We start from the raw sequence: 21,686 nt of genomic DNA on the forward strand, positions 1-21,686 counted from the left end.
TGAAAAGCATGTCTTGGCAGAAAGTTGCCTCTTGGAGCACTTGGCTAAAGCAAAAAAATGGGAATTTTACGGAATCGGTTCCTGCCATTCTCTTGAGCATCCCGGTGATTTTTAGGAGAGGGAAAGAGGTGCTTTGCCAGGATGGGAGGCCAGGAATGACAGGGTTGGGGTAAGAGCCGCATGGAAGGACAGCGAGCCCCGAGCCCCGGGCGAGGAGCGGGAGAGCCTGGCCGCTGTCCGCGGTGCTGAGCCCGGCCCCGGCCCCGCCGCTGCCCGCGGTGCTGAGCCCGGCCCCGCCGCTGCCATCGGTGCTGAGCCCCGGCCCCGGCCCCGCCGCTGTCATCGGTGCTGAGCCCCGGCCCCGGCCCTGCCATCGGTGCTGAGCCCCGGCCCCGCCGCTGCCATCGGTGCTGAGCCCCGGCCCCGCCGCTGCCATCGGTGCTGAGCCCGGCCCCGGCCCCGCCGCTGTCATCGGTGCTGAGCCCCGGCCCCGCCGCTGTCATCGGTGCTGAGCCCCGGCCCCGCCGCTGCCATCGGTGCTGAGCCCGGCCCCGCCGCTGCCATCGGTGCTGAGCCCCGCCGCTGCCATCGGTGCTGAGCCCCGGCCCCGCCGCTGCCATCGGTGCTGAGCCCGGCCCCGCCGCTGCCATCGGTGCTGAGCCCGGCCCCGCCGCTGCCATCGGTGCTGAGCCCGGCCCCGGCCCCGCCGCTGTCATCGGTGCTGAGCCCCGGCCCCGGCCCTGCCATCGGTGCTGAGCCCCGGCCCCGCCGCTGTCATCGGTGCTGAGCCCCGGCCCCGCCGCTGCCATCGGTGCTGAGCCCCGCCGCTGCCATCGGTGCTGAGCCCCGGCCCCGCCGCTGCCCGCGGTGCTGAGCCCCGGCCCCGCCGCTGCCATCGGTGCTGAGCCCCGGCCCCGCCGCTGCCATCGGTGCTGAGCCCGGCCCCGCCGCTGTCATCGGTGCTGAGCCCCGGCCCCGCCGCTGCCCGCGGTGCTGAGCCCGGCCCCGCCGCTGCCCGCGGTGCTGAGCCCGGCCCCGCCGCTGCCCGCGGTGCTGAGCCCGGCCCCGCCGCTGCCATCGGTGCTGAGCCCCGAGATCAATGCTGGGGAAACTCTGGAGCACCCGGCAGCGTCCCTGTGCAGGGTACGAGGGACCTCTGGTGGAAGCAGATTCCAGCGGCAGATAAACATTCATATCCTCATTTATTCCTCTAATTAAAGGAGCCAAACCCCTTAATCCATGAAATGTCAGTGTCTAACCCACGATTCCAACTCACTTTATCCTCCTGCTCTCCGGTTCCCAACTAAAAATAAAGCCGTGCCCTTAGGAATATTTTATTAAATTCTGTCAAGCGCCACGTCCCAAAATAAACCTGCTGGAAACAGCTTCACTTTGGGCCTGGGTCAACACTTGGATCAACACTGGAAAGAGTCAAATTATCCCCAAAATTCCAAGATCAGAGTTTTCAGTGTGGAGGAGGGAGACACTTCTTGCACCACACAGCAGGGCAGTCCCTGCTCCTGGAATTCCTGAATTATTCCATGTGCTCCAGTCTGCAATTCCCCCAAATCTTGTCTTCTGTCACAAAGCTGAAGGCAACATCTCCAGACTCTATTTATTTATTTATCGAGCTAAAAATTCCAATTCTGAGTCAGTCGCAGAGCTATTTGTACTCCAGAAGTGGGATCTGTATTTGGGGTTTATTTAGGGTCACCTTAAAAAGAGAAATGCAGCCTCCAGCCACTGATCGAGGTGGAATATTTATTCAAAAATTAAATTTCATTTTGGTCCCCTAAATCAACTTCTCAAAGTCTCTTTCAGCCTCTTTGTTTTAGTGTCTTTTTTGATAAAAATCAACCAACAAAACAAAACCAAAAATCAACCAAGAAACCACATTTCTCTACCTGAAAAGCACCACAATTTGAGTTTTTTTGGGGAACACAATATCCTAAACACAGGGGACACAAGACCCCTTGGAAGCACCTTTTTACCAGCAAGAACACCTCCCAAATCTGCTGAATTCCAGGTCAGATACCCACAGCCACACATCCTGACGAGCCTACGAGAGCAATCTCTGCCTGGAGGTCATTTGGGACAGCAAAAATTCCCTTTTTAACCCGTTGCCAACCCCGTGAACCCACAACTGAGCTTTCACTTCTCCCCAAGCCCGGAAAGGAAGGCACGAAGGAGAAGGAGGAATTGCAGCCGGACTCACGGGGGTGCTGCTGTCGGAGAAGGTGCTCATGCTGACAGACCTGCTCGTCTTGCCCGAGGCCGGCGACGTTGGGGACCTTGGGGACATTGAGGACATTGAGGACATTGAGGACATTGAGGACAGGCTCTCCTTGTCCCGCAGCTCCGGGGATGGGGACAGGTCCTGGTGCTGCAGGTGCTCAGGCCGTGCTCGCTGGATGCTGAGGGAACAAAGGATTTCAGTCCAGATCCCCGGCTCGAACCGTTGGGCCTGGGGGGTTCCTGTGCTTGTTTTCCTGTCTGGATAAGGATCTCGTGGAACTACCTCTGCAGGCTTTGTGTAAGGCACCGCTGGGATAATTTCGGATATTTATTAAGGAGAATCAGGGAATTCTCCTTAATGTGGTTTGGGTGGTTTAGGAGTGGTTTAGGTTGGAAAGGACCTTAAAGATGATCTGGTTCCAAACTTTTACCGCGTTACTCAGAGTCCAACCCAATCCCCAGACCCATGGAAGTGATTTTCGCAACTCAGAATTTCTCCTACATTCCACAATCAAAATAAAAATATCCATTTGGCCACTTAAAGGAATTAACAACCTTCTGCATTTTATTTTTATACCACATTTCAGATTAGAATTCAGATATGACTGGAATTTGAGAGCCAGAGCAGTATAATGGAATTATGGAATCCCAGAATGGCTTAGGGTGGAAAATGTCATCGCATTCCATCCTCTGTCATGGGCAGGGACAATTTCCACTATCCCACGTTGCTCCAAACCCCATCCAACCTGGCCTGGAACGATTCCAGCATCCACAACTTCTCTGCAGGATTATCTCCTTGTAGAATTTTTAAGCAATTGAGGGTTTATTCACTGGGATGAGCAATATTTACATATTTTTATATCTATATCTATCTATAGCTATCTATATCTATATCTATATCTATATCTATATCTATATCTATATCTATATCTATATCTATATCTATATCTATATCTATATCTATATCTATATCTATATCTAATCTATCTATTTGTTTTAAAGCTGGAGAATAGACTGAGCTTAAGTCATAATTACTCTCCTGGAAAGCTCCCTGAAAATGGATTCTTTTATCTGGCTTTTATCTGCATGACTAAAAGCTTAGAAGACACTGGATTTTAATTTGAAACTTCATGTCCTTTTAATATTTTAATATGCATTAATATTTGAATGGGCTGTAAGTGAGGCAGTGTTTTCTGGATGGAGGCAATTCCTGCACCAGGCCTGGAAGATCCATGCTGGGAGAGGCTCCAAAAGGAATCCTGGAGTCTAATAAATATGTGGGGAAGTTTAATTATTCAAAATCAAGACTGACATCAGGGGAAACTCCGTTTCATGTCATGTATAACAAAATTTAAAATTATTCTATGATTCAAAGAGAGGATTGATTTCGGACATGAGGAAAGATTTTTTTTCCTATGAGGGTGGTGGGGGGAGATTCCCCATCCCTAAAAACACCCCAAACAGCCTGACACCCTGTCCTAATTGAAGCCAGCCAATCAGGGCTGGACTCAAAGGTCCTTAAAGGTAATTTCCAACCCGGACCATTCCATGATTCCCTGGTTTGGAAGTTCAGAGCTCATTCCCGGAGCCCGGGCGCGCATCCCTCCCTCCCCACGGGGCGCTAGGTGCAGCGTGTGCCTCGGCTGAGCCCGCTCCCCCAGGAATTCCCTCCTCTCCCGAGCCCAGGGCTCTGCTGCACCCCCAGAGCGGCAATTCCGCACTTCCAGGGCCGCTCCTTCCAGGGAATCCCTGGGGAAATGATGCCGGATGGGAAAATCAGCACAGAAACGGCTCCGTGCTGCTCTTCCCTCCTCTGGCTTCTCTGCACACACGGAAAAATCCAGCAGATTCCCAAATGTTCTTTAGTGACACAGAGGAAATGACAAAATGAGCACAACACTGATGTTTAAGAGCTGGAACTCGGTGTAAAGGGAATCCGTGTGATTCTGTGATTCAGCCCGGGATGGTTCGGTGGGAAGGGAATGGAAATCCCACCCCATCCCACCCTGCCACGGCAGGGACACCTCCACTGTCCCAGGGGCTCCAGCCCCAATGCCCAGCCTGGCCTTGGCACTGCCAGGGATCCAGGGGCAGCCCCAGCTGCTCTGGAATTGCATCCCAGCCAGGAATTCCCAATCCCATCCCTGCCCTGTGGCACTGGGAGCCATTCCCTGTGTCCTGTCCCAGCCAGGAATTCCCAGTTCCAAATCTCCCACCCATCCCTGCCCTTTGGCACTGGGAGCCATTCCCTGTGTCTCATCCCAGCCAGGAATTCCCAATTCCCAGTCTCCCACCCAGCCCTGCCCCCTGGCACTGGGAGCCATTCCCTGTGTCCTGTCCCTCCACCCCTTGTCCCAAATTCCTCCCCCAGCTCTCCTGGAGCCCCTTCAGGCACTGGAAGGCCACAATTTGGTCACCTTGGATCCTTCTCTTTTTTCCAGGCTGAACAACCCCAATTTTCCCAGTTCCACATTCTTAAACATAGAGAATTCAATAATTTGTTAATTGGAAGCTCTTTTATCCAGTTACACAGAAATCCAGGATGGATCCAGTGTGGATCCTGCAGCTCGGGAATTGGACACCCCAGCTGCATCCCAAGGCAGGCCCAACACTTTTCCTTACTCACATTTTCACTTTGGATTCCAAGGGCTGGAGGTTGATAGGATATTCCTGGATATTATTTTCTTCATCCATGGCGAGCTGATGGCTACAGAAAGAAAAGGAAATGAGGTTAATGTGTTCCAGCCTGACATTCCTGCAACCCTGTGAATGAATTCCCTAATCTGGACAAGAACAAACTAGAGCTGCTGATCAGAAGGTGTTGCTGTCTTTGGAGGAAGTTATCTGGACCTCTGTATCCACTCCCAATAAAAAATGGGAATTTGGACCCAGTTTTCCAGTGGGAGCCTGCCTGAATCCCTGTTTTAAATCTCCCAGCTGCCACAGCTCCAGGGACAGGCACAGCTAGCAAAAGAGCTGCTGTAAATAATAAAAAAAAACCCAAACCCTGGTAGATCTAACAGATATTCCTGCTAAATTAACTTCCACCCCTACGGCCACGCTGGAAAGGCTGGAGAGGGAAATGGGAAGGAACAATGGGAATGCTGGCAGCAAATGAGTTACAGCAGCAGAAGCCACGTGGGGGCGAGGAATAAATTCTTTGTAAGAAATGATGGCAGAGGAGTTGCTGCTGGGAACGGATGGCTCGAAGGAAGCAATTTGAAAATGTTGGAATATCCAAATCCAGTGTCTGGGAACACTGCCCTGGGTGGGAGCAGCAGCATGGATTGAATGGCAGCTCTTGGCACGGAAATTTGGGAGATCAGACCCCAGCCTGTGGAGTTATTTGGAGACTTAACTGGGCACTCAGTGATATCATTGCCAGCCATTGCCCTCTTGTAACTAGAAAGAGGGATTTTTAATGGGAGAAAGGCAAAATTTGGGATATTGTCTGTGACAAAGAGGATCCCTCAGCAAAGGTTTCACACCTTGGAAAATCCATTTCACTTTCTCATGGCTGAGATATTTTGGAAAAGGCACATTTACCTTTGGAGCGAGTCTTTGCCATCATTGACCTGTTCCAGGGTGTGCTGGAGCCTCCTGAGTTCTTCCTGCAAGGAGAAAGAGGAAAAAAAAAATCATTATTTTTCTGGGAAGCCCTTGGAGATTTCCTCTCAGCCTCAAGACAAAGCAAGTTTTGGGTCAACCCCAAATCAAAACAATCCCTCAAGTGACACCTGTGAGATTTTAAACTTAGAAATGACAATGGTAACAATAACAATGACAAAGAAACCAATATTTTATTGGTAATCCAGCACAAGTTCAACAGGAAATATCAGAGCTACAAAAATGATACACAGAGTAAAAGGGGGAAGTTTTCTTTCACTTCTTGGGTATCTTTAATTCCAGAGATGCTCCTGGGAATCTTTGTTCTGCAATCAAAACCTATTCAGGCTCTTAATGAAGAGATTGCCAGCCTGCACCAGTTCCTGTTCCAGCAGTTTAGTGTGGCAGATGTGGAGCTGGGAATCCCCACATCCATGGTAATTCCCAGGAAAAATCCATCCCTGGCATCCAGCACAGAGGTTTGGCTTAAAAAATGGAATTCTTCTGAGGCACAGCTCAGTTCAGAGACAGCCACACAATCTTTCCTTCTCCCACATTTTCCCTCCGGCAGTTTTTCCGGCCTCCTCCAGAGCTGGGTACAGTAATTTAGAATGTGAAAACAATTTGCAGTTGACTTTATCCGTAGCTCAGTGTGCCAGAAGCTGCCTGACTCCCACAAATCACTCCTGGTGTTTGACATCGTTTTCCATTAAGCCCGGGGTGAAGACTGAACGGGGAACACAAAAGCACCAGGCAGAATCGGTTGTGATGGTTTTGACCATCCCGAATGGAACATCGCTGGGCAGGGCCTCTAAAAGCTGGGCTACAGGGCAGCTCGGGAAGGGGCACAGCCAAGTTTGCTTCATCGGGAAGAGGAGGAGACAGGAAATCGATCCTAATTCCAGCTGGCCCTCATTAACCGTGGCACATCGATCGGCGCTCCTCGCAGAGGGGTTCCTGGGATTGATGGGATTTGTGGGATTGATGGGATTTATGGAGCTGCCCGTGGTGCTGAGCCCGGGGATGCTGCAGGGACACTGCGGGGACAGGGACAGCCAGGATGGTGCCACCCCCAGCTCCACCTCCTGCAGAGTGACCCAGCTCCAGGGAATTCCAGTGGAAGGGATCCACGCTCCTGTTGGAGCCCAGGATGAGTTACGGTGCCTCTCTGAGCCCGGATAAAACAAACATACGGTGAAAATTCCTGGGCTTTTCTTTTTCCTCCTTCTGCTGGATACGGATGTGGGATTGGGCAGCTCCAGACACGGAGACACTGAGGGAAGAAATCCAGGAAAGCTTGAGGAGCACATTCACAGCAACCTGGAGTGTCTTTTCCTAGTCTTTAACGTGCTCATCGCATTTATCCATTAATTATTTTTTTATCTTGAGCATACCCAGCATCCTGGGGTTTGTTCATTTTATATTTTTTTTCATTTTTTAATTACTTTAATTGCATGACACACTTGAGCCTGGATTACTTTGGAGAGGAAGACGAGGAGATTGGAATGCAGCAGGATGAATTCCAGCATGGCAGGAAGGAAAGGCAAGGGAAATCTCACATGACAGATCCATTTCTGAATTCCCAGGGGAGGAGTTTTCCCCAGAAAAATCAGGGAGCTCTTTTTAGAGCCCCTGAGCCTCTTAATTTTAGTGAGAACAATAGAAGAGTGTTTGAAAACGGAAAGGAAATCTATTAATCCAATTTTCAGCATGGGGGAATGTCTGTAATCCTCAAAAAAGAGGGATGAACTAGTTTGGGAATCAGAAATTTCCTGTAAAAAGCAACAATCCCATCAATGAAAAAAAAATTATTTCTACAGTATTTTCTTCCTGGGGTTTTAGGAGGAAACCTGAGGGGTCTGGAGGTGGAGGAGGTTCAGGGGGGACCTTGTGGCTCTGCACAAGTCCCTGGAGGGAGGGGACAGTTGGGTTGGGACTGGGATCTGCCACCAGGGAACAGGACAGGAGCAGAGGGAATGTCCTCAGGCCGGGCCAGGGCAGGCTCAGGGTGGAACCAGCAGGAATTCGGGAATTTCAGCATGGAAGGGGAGCTCAGGCCTTGGAACTGGCCAGGAAGGTTGGAGTGCCCATCCCTGGAGGTGTCCCAGGAGTTCCTGGCTGTGGCACTCAGTGACCAGGTGGGGGTCGGGCACTGGAGGTTTTTCCAGCCTCGGTGATCCCAGGATTTTGAGATGTGCACAAATCACTGGAGAGAAGAAAAGCCCTGCCAAGCCTCCAGGTGAGCCAGCACGGACGGGGACGAGGCTCTGGAGCTGCAGCGACAGCGCCGCTCTCAGGAGGTTTCAATGCATCCCGGTGTGGCGGCCACCTTCACCTGGAGCAGGGAAACACCGCAGGGCTCCTCAGGAACACCGGAGGGCTCCTCAGGAACACCGGATGGCTCCTCAGGAACACGGGATGGCTCCTCAAGAGCACTGGGATGGCTCCTCAGGAACACTGGGATGGCTCCTCAGGAACACCGGGTGGGCTCCTCAGGAACACTGGGATGGTTCCTCAGGAACACTGCAGGGCTCCTCAGGAACACCGGGAGGGCTCCTCAGGAACACCGGATGGTTCCTCAGGAACACCGGAGGGCTCCTCAGGAACACTGGGATGGCTCCTCAGGAACACCACATGGCTCCTCAGGAACATCCACCTGCATGGCTCCTCAGGAACACTGGGATGGCTCCTCAGGAACACCGGAGGGCTCCTCAGGAACACCGGGAGGGCTCCTCAGGAACACGAGGATGGTTCCTCAGGAACACCGGATGGCTCCTCAGGAACATCCACCCGCATGGCTCCTCAGGAACACCGGATGGCTCCTCAGGAACACCGAGATAGCTTCTCACAAACACTGGGATGGTTCCTCAGGAACACCGGATGGCTCCTCAGGAACACCAGATGGCTCCTCAGGAACACCAGGATAGCTTCTCACAAACACTGGGATGGCTCCTCAGGAACATCGGGTTGGCTCCACACCAACATCAGGGATAGCTCCACAGGAACACCAGAATGTCGGGATGGCTCCACACAAACATTGGGATGGCTCCTCCCAAACCTGAGCAGGGCCAGGAAACTGCTCCTCCCCAAGTTGTGCCTCTGGTGCCCAGCAGCAGGAAAGGGCAAGGAAGCTCAGCTGCAGGTGGGACTCTCCTCCTCCTCCTTCCCACCAAACCAGTCTGGAATTCCATGGCATGAGACTGCCCCCAGTGTCCATGGGATGTGGAGATGCTGCTCATGTTGGAGGCTAGTGGGGCATGGAACTCCAAAGAAGCCTTGGAGCACACACTGAAGTTCATCCCAGTCCTGGATCTCTTTCCCAGCCTGGATTTGTTTTCCCAACCTGGATGTCTTTTCCCAACCTGGATCTCTTTTCCCAACTTGGATCTGTTTTTCCAACCTGGATCTGTTTTCCCAACCTGGATTTGTTTTCCCAACCTGGATCTCTTTTCCCAACTTGGATCTGTTTTCCCAACCCGGATCTCTTTTCCCAACCTGGATCTCTTTTCCCAACCTGGATCTCTTTTCCCAACTTGGATCTGTTTTCCCAACCCAGATCTCTTTTCCCAACCCGGATCTCTTTTCCCAACCCGGATCTGTTTTCCCAACCCTATCTAACACACCTTAACCTGAGCAGGGTTCAAGTGGCAGCTGAAACAGAAGGCTTTGAACTGGGCCTTAAACCCCATCTCATTCCACCACCTGCCAGGAGCAGGGACACTTCCACAGCCTGGGGTGCTCCTGCCAATCTGACCCAGGGGTTGGGGTGCACAGGACCCCTAAAATCAACCCCGAGCTAAAATAACAAACACTTTTCCCTTGGAGTCCCACTCCAAAGCCGAAGCAGAACCAGGACATCATTCCCAAGGTTTCTCCGCTCCTCAGTTTCCCCATTCCCTCTCCCTCAGCCTGGTGCTGTGGGAAGCTCTGGGAATTCAGCACAGAGCAGGTTCTGGATGTTTGGCTGACAGAGTCCCCCAGCATCCAGCAGGGCTTTGGGATAAGGGGCATCCCAGGAAAACCTGAAAGGCAAACAAAGAAGAGCAGCACGGGGAGCCCTGAGATGGAAACTGGTCACATTCAATCTGGGCAAGCAAAGAGCTCCACTGGGTATGAATAATTCACAAACAGCCTCAGACAAATGATCTCAGGTCCTGAAGGAAATGGGAAAACCTCTGGAGGCTGCAGCTCTTTTTATTCCTGCCTGCTTCCTGCTGAATGCTGTTTTCTCTGGGGTTATTTTTTAGTCTTTAAAAAAAAAAATATATATATGGATATCTAAGCAGTTAACCTGCATGTTCAGAGAACACAGCAGACCCCAGAGAAATCCTTTCATTTTATTTTCATCTCTGGCTGCTGAATTATTCATTAACAGGGATCATGCAATGGGGGGAAAATTAAAAATTGGCAAATTAGTTTTCATTTGTTGATGTTAATTATTTAGTGTTCTTCCCTTTTATTAGTGGAAACACAGAGGGGGATTAGTCTTGTTCTGGCACTCTGAATTTGCTCCCCAGACAACTCCCAAATTAGCATTGCTGTGGCTACTTCTGTGGAAAATCCGTGAGAATGTGACTCCAGGGCTGAGATGCTGGGCAGAGCTGGATTTCAGAATTCCAGAGAAACTTCTGGATATTTTTCCACAGCACTTTGTAAAAAAAACAGGCAGGTGAGGCTTTATTTCCAGATATCACCCCAGCCACGGCATTAATGGAGATCCCATTAATTAATCCCCCTGAGCTCAGCCACAAGCACCCAACATTCCCATCAAGCTCATTCTAAGAAAGAAATATCCTGATATTTAATGGGCAGTGGGAATGGAATTGTCTCTGGAGCAATTTGGTTTGGATTTTGCAGCCTCGCTGCCCTGAAGAGCAAGAGGCAGGAGAAGTTAATCACAAATGCTGGAGGCAGACAAAAACTGAGCTTTGCCTCCCAAATCTCCAGCTCTCCCAAATCCTGCTCCTCAGCTCACAGCAGCTGCCAGGAGAACTCGTTCAACACCTCATCCCATTTTGCTTCCTTCTCATTTCTGTGGCTGCTCCATCCTGAAAAGCTGGAAAAGCTTTGATTCCTCCCAGCTTTTCTACCCAGGCAGCCACACCACTCCCAGGCTCAACTCTGATTTTTCTGAAATACTCTCCAAATGAAAGCTGCCACTCTTTTATATAAATAGATACAAAATAATAATAAAATAATGATTAAAACCCCACTTGGCTTTGTGGGAGTCCCCATTACAACCAAGCAACACCTATTTCAAGTTTTTTAACAAGTTCCTGAGAGATAAAACTGCTCCTGGTGCTGCTCAGCTGAGAGCCTGAGAGCAAATAATCCCAGCTGAGCCTTTCCAGGGAAGTTCAATTCTTCAATCACAGAGCCAAAATCCCAGTTTTCTGCAGCAGCTGATCCTGCTCCACTGCTGGAAAATGTGAAGGTGACCCCAGGACCTGCAGCATCCTCAGTTAATTCAGGTGGGGTCAGCTTATAATGAACTGAATTAAGGAATATTGGCTTGATTGTGTTGTTCAGTCTGCCCTCCCTGGCTGAGGTTTGTGGTGCCTCCCTGCAGAGGGAAGGGGCCTTTTCCCAGTCCCACTTTCCTGCACGCACACATCCCTAGGAGGATTTCAGAGGCAGATCCACCAGGACAGGAAATTAAAGGTTTCAGCTCCCAGACATCACAAGATCAGATCAAAACCAAATCGAATCCCAGCATTCACAAACAAAACCTGGGATAATGAAAGGAGGCCCTGGCCGCGGGGAGGGGTGGAATTACATCAGCTTTGTTTCCCTTGCAGGACCTTCCTCCAAACTAAACCAAAATGCTGCATAATTGTTCAGGGTAAAAGAAGCCCAAAAGTGACAAAACCCCCCGTCCCTCACTGCCTGCTCTCCCTGCAGCCTCTGCCAGGAAGGAGCCTCTGCTTTGGGTTTCCAAGACAAAAACTGAATTCAAAAGTCAGAAAGGAAAAGGACAAGAGTCTTCCTTTGAAATGTCTCCATCCAAGGGACAGAAAGGACACAAACTCAATCCACCAGAGCTTTGAACTTCTCTGCCATCCCAAAGCAAGGCAGAGCCCTTGGGCTCGCCCACGGCAGCATCTCACTGATTCAATCTCTTCTTTTCCAGCTGCTCTTGGAACACTTTTCATTCTCAAAGTTCACAGGGACACCAAAGACCTTTCAGAGCCAAGCCCGAGAGTGAAACATCCCATTTTTACCAGGTTTAATGCTACAGGAATGTCAGGAACACCACGGAAACAGCACACAACCACTGCCGAGCTGCACCGGGGTCACAGGAGTGAACTTCATCAACTGAAAAGCAGCAGAAAAGGTCAAACAGGCACCCGGAGTCCATCCCTGTGTGTTCTGTGTGTGTGGAGGGGTGAGGGGGAAGCTGGGAGGAATGTTCTGGAAATGTTGGAGCTGCTGCTTTAATGCTCTGCTTGGACCTCTGGCAGCTGCAGCATTCACAGGAGGGATCTGTCACGATCTGGCTTTAAAAAATACCAATGTTGGTGCTGAGTGTTCTCCTGCTGCCTTTGTCAGGGATTGCTGGAGCTGGTAAAGGTCAGATTGCAGGAAAGGCTTCCAGGGAGAGCAGCTCTGGCTGTAGGAAGGAAAGGGCAGCTGGGTGATGCTTTGTGAGCTGGGTGAGCCAGGCAAAGCTCAGCGCTGGAAATGCTGCAGGGATGCTTTGGCTGCTGGGGTGTTTGGGGTATTCCTGGCATGGGAAGGAATCCCACCCCTTCCATCCCTGTGCCAGGCTCTCCGGTGGGACACGGAGCTGGGATGGGGGAATTTGAGGCACAGGGCACACCATGCCATGTAAAGCATTAAAACCACCATGAAATATCAGCCCTAAATTTAGGGATTAAGCCCAGGAGTATCAATTGGGTCTCTGATTCAGTGACCACTTCCTTGCTGGAAAATACATTTTTATAGGCAGAAAACACCAAAGCACCAGGACTGCAGAGCTGTACCATCCCAATCTGAGGAACTCCCGAGAGCCAAACCCTCCTCCTGGAGAATCTCAGGATGGTTTGGGTTGGAGGGACCTTAAAGCCCATCCAATTCCACCTGGGACACCTCCCACTGTCCCAGGCTGCTCCAAGCCCTGTCTAGCCTGGCCTTGGCACTGCCAGGGATCCAGGAGCAGCCCCAGCTGCTCTGGAAATCCCATCCCAGCCCTCCCCACCCTCCCAGGCAGGAATTCCTTCCCAATCTCCCATCAACCAGCACAGCTCCATGGAAAGAGGAAAAGCACTCCCAGCTTAGTTATGAGGATGATGAGCAAAAATAAACCAGCACTGAAGCGTTCCTTCCTCCATCACACAAATAATTAGGAATGCACAGGGCTGTGCGATGCTTTTTAAATAGGATCTCGTGCTGCTTGTGGGAATACAATTCCACAGCAATAGTTTATCCTGGGAAGGCAGCTCAGTGGGGTTATAGCATGCCAAGTTGAAATGGGAACCATTTGTTTTGTGTCTGCATTGCAGCAGGAGCCGGCAGGGTTTTTATGGAGCATCCCTGACAGCCTCCAACTGTTATTTTTCCAAATGAACGCCGTGCCTATGGAGTTAATGGGAGCGCAGGCAGCGAGGGGTCTCTCCACAGCCTGGATCCTTTGCAGGAGCAGAGAATAAAATCTGACAAAGCTTTCTGTAATTACTGCTCTGCTTCTCGGGCTGTCACCACAGGCACCCCGTGCTGCTCTCTGACAAAGGACACGGCGCCACTGCTGCTCCCCAAACTGAGGGCACAGAAAGGGGACACCCGGAGGGAGCTTGGGAAACCCAGAGGTTTTAGATTCGTGAGGAGGTGGGGAGCCCACCTCTGCCTTTCCAGGGAGTTCCACAAGTCCTTGACCCCACCAACATTAATTTCTGGAGTGGGCTCTGAGAGTTTTACCTGAGGACATCCTGGGGGACAAGGAAAGGCAATTCCTGCTCACAAAGAGGTGGATTGCCCCAAAAATTCACCCCAGAGGTGATGTAACTCCAAGGTGCACATTCCTCCTGCCACAGGAGCTCTGGCTTTGGGACAGAAGGAGTCACACAAGTCTGTCTGATGGAAAAGAAAGAATCCTGGAATATCCTCAGCTGGAAGGGACCTGGAGGATCATCCAGCCCAGCCCTGGCCCTGCACAGACACCCCAAAAATCAATCCCACCCTGGGCATCCCTGGCAGTGCTGTCCCAGCACTCCTGGAGCTCTGGCAGCTTTGGGAGTGTGCCCATTCCCTGGGCAGTGCCCAGCACCCTCTGGGGGAAGAACCCTTCCCTGATTTCCAACTCTAGAGAAGTAGCAAATCCTGCATCCTTCACCTCTCCAATTCCTATTTATTACATAAATATTCCATGTTGGATGTCTCCAGGACTTTATCCTGTGTCCCAGAATTTCCAGGCCACGTCTCCTCTCTCAACCTCACCCTTTCCCTGCTGACCCCTGCCCACCTCCAGCTCTGGATGTGCCACCCTTCCCTTGGGCCCTTCCCTCCTAACCTGCATTTGATCCCTCCTGGATAACAAGGAATTCTTCCAGCTCCAAAGCACCTTTAAACAAGTATTTTGCCCCTACTATATTAATCTGGTTGCCACAGAACAGCAGCTTTGCCACTGGACTGGAGCAGGGGAATCCATTTCCCAGGAGCAGCTTGTTTTTATTCCATCAGCTCTCCCTTCCCAATGATGCCTTGTCCCTCGCCTTGCCCCGACAGATTTTTGCATGCAGAACTTTTTCCAGATGGCAGATTCGGTGCAGACAGAAATTTGCATAATTTAAATCTGCTTCCTGGCATAAATTACAGCACAACACAGCACAGACTTTAATTCCCAGCTCCTCACAGCCAGGGCTGGGCAGTGCCCAGGAATTGCAGGTGACTCTGGAAAACCCATGGCACGGGGGAAGAGCTGAAATCAGAAAGATTTCCTCATGGAAGTGCTAATTCCCAGGGGAATGTGCTCCAAAGTGCAGCATTCCAGGGAACTCCAGGAGCTGCTCTGGGGTGAGAAGGTCAAGGAGAGCTCCTGGTGAGAAAACTGGATTTTCCTACAAGGACAAACACAACTTTGGGGGTGCTCCAGGAAGGCTGAGCCAAATCCATGGTCAGTGAATCTCTTTGCTCACTTTGCAGTCCCCAGCAGCCGGGCTGAGGTGGAGTCACCTCTCTGGGATTCACTGATCCCAAACGTGTGGCCCCAACAGGGGCCTCCTGCCCAAAATGAACGATCCACCTTCCAGAGGCCCCAGCTCACACCAAACACAACTTTCTGTCCCAAAATACACCCGGGAACAACGGAGGCATGGAAGCACTCGGGACAGAAACGTGCTGGCAAACACAGAATGCAAACGGATCCCTCTTGCAGAGAGCCCCACGAGAGAAGCCTGAAACCCAAAATAATCCCACTACAACACACACACTGCCCAGAGCCTTGCTCCATCGCTTTGGTGCCACGTTCCCAGCCTTGGCACCTGCACTGCACTGGGGCTGCCCAGGAGTGAACACCCCTCTGTCCATTTGGCACGGGCACAATGGGCCCAAACCCTACAGTCTGCAGCCATCTGGGATGCTGAAAACAGCAAGAAACTCAAAAAGGGCTTTTGATCTGCCAGCACCCCGAGCAAGCCAATGTCTTCAAACATTCGTGTGTTTATGTCTCAATTAATGCAGTTTCATTTCTGCCCCAAGTGTTTGCAGCCTTCTCTCCCTTTTAGAGGAGCATTAATTCTGCCACCCCCCAAGTCCTGAGTCTGGGCTCCCTGAGCCCCATTTCCACTGTTCAGAAATGTCCCATGCTAAATTCCTTCATTCCTTAATTAATTCCTTCATTCCATTATTTGTGGGGTTGTTTCAGGCTCCACAAGGCTGAGGCCACTTCATCCCCAGGCAGGGAGCACCTCCATCCCCTCATGAAGTCACCATGAAATTCCACTCAATCAAGGCCATGTTTTCAATTAAAATTGGCCTTGGAATATTCACAGGCTGCTCCTGGTGCAATTCCTTGCCCCCAGCTCGGTGTGGATGTGTTTTCTCCGTCCTGATGGTGAATTCCTATCAACTTTCTGTCAGGGAAAAATCCCAGAGGCTCCTCAGTGGGGATCACACCCACCACCCTCAGGCCTCTGCTGCACTTTTAATTACAGCACTCAGGATCCTTCCTTCAAATCTTAAACCCGAGGGGAGAGGAGCTTGCATTTGCACAGCATCCATGAAATTCCCTGCTCCAGTGACACCCATGTGCTGCTGTTTCTCTCCCAAGGCAGAGATTCCCTCTCTTTCCTTTTTCCATGGAAGATGAGTCTGCCCAAAGTCACAATCACTTTAAAATCAGCTGGTTTGTGCCCACACTGAATTGTAAGGATCATTTTCCATCAGCAGCTGTGCTTGTAAATGGAAAATTCAGGTTAGTTTTGCCTGGGATACACTGCAGTTTGAACACTGGTTTAATGTAATTATACCCAATTTGGGTCTTTATTTCTAGGTGTAGTCAGATCCCATTTCCAGCAGAACTTTGGGATGAGGGGTTTGACACAAATCAGCTGCTGAAGTCTGGCCTAAAACAATCCTGAGAGGGGCTTACACAGACACCTCCCCCACTTAGGCTGAGCCTAAACCCCACCAGCATTCCCAGATTCCTTTGGCTTCTCTCCCTGTGCAAGGGGACATTTTCCATCAGGATTCCAAATCAATGCCCACACAACCACGTCACTGTCCATGGAAAATTCCCTTCAGGCACTGCTGGCCCCATGGGATCCCTCAGGGAGAGAAGGAAAGGATGGGATAAAAACTTGGGATGTTTTGTGAGAGGGAAAACAAGACAGGAGACGAGCTAAAATCCCCCTGAATTTCAGGCACCTGGAGAATGTACCACTCCACACTTCTCATCTGTTATCAGCACCTAAAAACCACTTTAAATACCTGATCATTGAAGGAATTGAAAGGATTAACAGGAAATTAATTAATGAATGACCCTCTCTGTGTCTTTCTGAAAGCAGCTGCTCCACATTGTTTTTAAAAGGCACCAAGTTGAACATTCTCCAACTGCTTTTTAATAAATGTAAATAATATTCCAAAGCAGGGACGAAATGCCAGCAGTTGAGGGGTGGCTGAGCCATCCACGGCATGTAAATGAATTCCCTGCCTGGATATCAGGATGTGGATGTGCAGCCTTCAGGAATTAAATGAGCCCAACTTGCACAGCTTGTAAAGAGCTTCCCAGAGCTCCCAAAAATCCCTTTTATTATTTATGTGGGACGAGCAGAGGAGCAGCAAGGGGGGAGAGTTGCAGGTGACACCAGGAGTCAGTGAAACCTGACAGAAAATGCTGCATTTTGGTGAAATCGAGGGCAAATAAATTAATCATGAACAAGGGAAATGCAACAAAAACACTGGAGGATGTAATTGGATTTACACACAAAAAGGAATGGCAGCATTCCTGCAACTGGGAGAGCAGATCCAGCTTCCTTCAGCGGGAATCATGGAATTATTAAAGCTGGGAAAGGCCTCAAGGCTATTCCTAAATCCAACAGAACTGCCTGGAAATCATCTCCCATTCCCAAGGGATGGGAGCTCCTCTCTCCCTTGCTCCCAACAGCTCAGCCTGGATCATCCAGGGATCATCACTCACTGGCCCAGCTCAGGGTCAGAGGGGTTCCCAAATTCCCACTTTTCCCCAGTTTTCCTGTTTCCACTCTGGGACCAGCTCTGCTTCCACTCCCTTGGCATCCCTTTAGATGAGGGATTGTCCCAGTTCAATCTCCAGGTGTCCCAGAGAAAAGGGAGAGCTGAGAATTCCTTTTCCTCATGGAGATTTTCCCAGCTCCTGTTTTTCCCTCAAAGCCCCTCTTCACACCCTTCAAAGGCTCCTACCTTGCTAAATGGGAATTTCCCCATTGTCCTGCTTAAAACCTGGGATGAGCAGAGCTGCCCAAACTCCAGCTGAACCCTGGATTAAGATCCTTGTTTCGGGAGACATTTCCATGTTTCCTCAGGGTGATTTTACTCTCTGTATTTACACCCTGTATTTACACCCTGTAGTTACTCATCCAACCTGTTGTAGAGGATGAGCAGAGCTGCCCAAACTCCAGCTGAACCCTGGATTAAGATCCTTGTTTCGAGAGACATTTCCATGTTTCCTCAGGGTGATTTTACTCTCTGTATTTACACCCTGTATTTACACCCTGTAGTTACTCATCCAACCTGTTGCAGAGGAGTGAGTTGGAAGTGAGGTCCCAGCCCCTGTTCTCAGGGGACAGCACAGAAATCTGGGACAACACCTGGAGGATTCTCCTGCCCACCTGATCCCGGGATGCTGCAATCAGGATTCCCAGCTGTAGAAAATACAGAATATTGGCTTTGCTGTGCTTTCCCAGCTGCAATCAGGGCACAGGAAACAGGAAAATTTCCCCTTCAGAGAGCTCATCCCAGTCAGTCTGTCTTTTATTCCTGCGTTTTCTTTGGCATCCAGGGAAATTGCTGGAAGTACAAACATTCCCTGGCATTTGATCTCTTCCCTGTATTTCAGGTCTGGAGGAGCTTTTGCACACAAAGCCAGGCTTTGGCCCCGGGGCACACAAAGCGTCTCCCTGGTTTTATTTGGACTCCAGGAATCCCCAAATTGCCACAGCAGGAGCCTGCAGGAGCCTCATGACAGAAAATCTGAGTTTTAAGAGATTTAAAGCAGGGAAAGGACTCCAATTGTGTCTGTGCCTTGGAATACTCAGGGAAAGAAGGGAACAAAAATATTAGACAGAATTCCAGAGGTTAGACAGTGCTGCGCTGGGAACATGAAGTAAATCCCAGCACCTACAGCTCAGGGAAATTCTTATGGATTTATTTTATTCATAGACCCCTCTAGAACTTCTCCGGCCTTTTGGGAAGCTGAAAAACTTGAACCAGCAAAGGGAATCCGAATAAATTCAGCTCCAGGTAAGTGAGATATCCCTAATGCAGCCTTTTCATCCCTGTGCAATTTAACAAATGAGTTTCCAGTGTCTGGCAAGTTGTCTGGGAAAACAGAGGAGCTGGGATTAATTCCATCTCGGGAGAAATGAGAATTCAATATTTGCTGATTTCCAGCCACCCACTCTGGAGCTGGGAGCTGTGGAGGATCCATCAATCCCAACGTGTTCAACCTCCTCCTCCCATGAGGAATGGGATGTGCAGGATGGATCCTCACCTGAGGGTCAGCTCCCTGCCCTTGGAATTCCTGAGGAACCAGCCCCAGCTCCCTGCCTTGCCTGCCAGTGTCTCTCCCTGCTTTATTTCCACCCTCTGGTGTTTGTATCACTCCCATCCATCACATCCCGATGGATAGCCTTGGAATGAGGCTTGGAAAAGCCTCGTGGGATGTCTGTGCCCTGGGAATGAGGTTTGGGGAAGCCTTGTGGGAATGAGGTTTGGGAAAGCCTTGTGGGAATGAGGTTTGGGAAAGCCTTGTGGGAATGAGGTTTGGGAAAGCCTCGTGGGATGTCTGTGCCCTGGGAATGAGGTTTGGGAAAGCCTCGTGGGATGTCTGTGCCCAGTGCAGACGGGATGGAGTTTGGGATGGAAGGAACCACCCTGTGGAAGCTGCTCCTGCTGGAATCTCTGCTCCAACGTGCTGGGAAGATCCTGGATGCCCAGCCCAGCCAGCCCTGCTACAGCTACTCCGACAAAACGCCACGATCAATCCGGCACCGGGGATTATCCCAGAGCCCGGACTGGCCCCGCAGCATTCCCGGGATGACTTCGGCGGGAGCTTTCCCGTGTTGACAGCCAGCGGAGCTCTGGGCTCCAGGAGCCCCGCGTGGATCCGCTCGGAGCCGAAATCCCTGCGGAATGCCGAGCGCTGCTCCCCACGGGAAGCACAGCCACGGTTTGCCCCCCATTAATTGCACAGCCAAAAGAAAAAAAAGGCTGCGAAATGCAGGGAAATCCTGCCACAGCAGCCCTGGGAATCCCTGGGAATCCTCAGGCGTCTTTTCCAAGCGCTGTTTGGACTTGTTATCAGCCGGAGATGATTCCCTCCTTCCCGAGCACGGGACCCAGCCTTAAATCCCCGTAATAAACTTACAGCACGTCAGGTCGCTCCAGCCGCTTTCTCCCGAGGCAAAAGTGCCGCCAGATCCCAGATTCCCTACGGAAATATTCCTGCGCATCCCTGGCGATGCCACATCCGCGTCCCGCCGGGCAGCCCTCACCCCCCATCCCTTCCCCGAACATTCCCGGGGGAGCTGCTCCATCCCGGGGCTCCCGCAGCGCGGGGAGCCGGGGCCGCTTTTTTGGGAATTCAGTCCCTTACCAGCCGCATGCTGAAGTTTGCCGGGAAAAGGAGGCAGGAGCGCGGCTCCTCCGCCCGTGGAGCAGCGGGAGACGGGAGCGGCGCGCCGAGCTGAGCTCGCTCTGCAGGCACCAGGAAAACCTCCGAGAGAGGAGGGGAAAAATGGGAAGAGCCGGAGCGGGAGCGGGCAGCGAGAGGAGAAACCTCTGGCGCGGCTGGACCCGCAGCCGTGGGAATGGGAAATGCGGATTTACCGGCGGCGCCGGAGCCGCGCGGCTCCCGACGGGAACGGCGGGGCGGGAGTGCGCCGCGCAAGGAATGACATCCATATAGGGTCTGCTTCTGTGGCTTAAAATGCATTTTATTTCATGTTTTCTATTTATTTTCTATTCTCTATAATATATAGTATATAATATAGTATATATAATACGTTAGATAAAATAAATACGATAGAATATATAGTATATAATATACATAATATATAATATATATAATATAATATATATAATATATAATATATAATATATAATATATAATATATAATATATATAATATAATATATATAATATAATATATATAATATATAATATAATATAATATATATAATATATTATATATTATATATTATACATTATACATTATATATTATATATTATATATAACATAATATATAACATAATATATACTATATTGTATATATAGTATATATATTACACTATAATATATATACTATATATAGTATACATAGTATATTCTATATATAATATATTCTATATTATAAGTATATAGTATATTATATATTATAAGTATATAACATATATACTTATATAGTATATAGTATATATAGTATATTATATATTATAAGTTATATATAATATATTATATATATCATACTTTATATTTCATAGATTCTATTTTATAGCTTTAATTTTATAGATTCTACGTTTTATATTTTGTATGAATAAACCCAGCTGCCAGCACAAACTCCAAACAGCCCGTTCCAGCAGCTCCTCGATGGGAATTTTATCATCCACAATTCCAACCCCAAACCCGCATCCAGGGGTTAATGATCACTGGGGTTAATGATGCTCTTCGGGCACAAATTCCTCAAGGGGTCTTTCCCTAACGTTCCCAAAATCCATTTTTCCAGAGGCAATTCCAAGGATTTCAAGCACGTGGTGCATTGTGCTCGGAGCCCAAAGTCGAGCAAGGCTGAGCTGGCTCCCTCTGCTCCATCCTCCTCCCGGGAGCTCCTTCGTGTGGGAACCTTGTGGAGATCTCCAGCGACCTCTCAGTGCTGCCTCTGCCTGGGATTCCCACTCCTGCATCTCCCCCAGCCTCCCCCAGATCTCAAGGAACAGATTCCCAGATATTAAAGAATGAAATTATTCAATTGCCTCGGTCAAATATTGGACTAAGCTGGAGTTGTCTCATCCTGCCCACACTCGGTCGCTTCCAGATGGATTTATCCAAGAGAAAATGAAATCCTGGATGTGGCTCCTTGCAGGGTGTCTGTAGGAACCTCAAAGTCCTTGTAAAATGAAGCCTAAAAAGCAGTTTTCCAGGAGCCACGAGGATG

General features: G+C 50.1%; 1 protein-coding gene and 1 long non-coding RNA gene across 2 annotated transcripts; one reads left to right on the forward strand and one right to left on the reverse strand.

Moving 5' to 3' along the window:
- Nucleotides 1–890: 890 nt before the first annotated feature.
- Nucleotides 891–20,607, reverse strand: IQCJ (IQ motif containing J). The gene is made up of 4 exons (XM_085587470.1): nucleotides 20,129–20,607; nucleotides 5,782–5,846; nucleotides 4,862–4,942; nucleotides 891–2,414 (listed from the first exon to the last, which is right to left on the reverse strand). Exons 1-4 carry the CDS (start codon nucleotides 20,465–20,467, stop codon nucleotides 2,060–2,062), a joined length of 840 nt encoding a protein of 279 aa, XP_085443596.1. The 5' UTR covers nucleotides 20,468–20,607; the 3' UTR covers nucleotides 891–2,059.
- LOC146766700 (uncharacterized) lies at nucleotides 8,343–19,862 on the forward strand. Its single transcript, XR_014957263.1, has 2 exons — nucleotides 8,343–18,774; nucleotides 19,371–19,862. It is a non-coding gene; the product is annotated as an uncharacterized LOC146766700 (long non-coding RNA).
- Nucleotides 20,608–21,686: the final 1,079 nt, after the last annotated feature.

This window comes from Lonchura striata, chromosome 9 (assembly GCF_050655825.1).
Source record: "Lonchura striata isolate lonStrDom1 chromosome 9, ASM5065582v1, whole genome shotgun sequence".
NCBI classification, from domain to species: domain Eukaryota; kingdom Metazoa; phylum Chordata; class Aves; order Passeriformes; family Estrildidae; genus Lonchura; species Lonchura striata.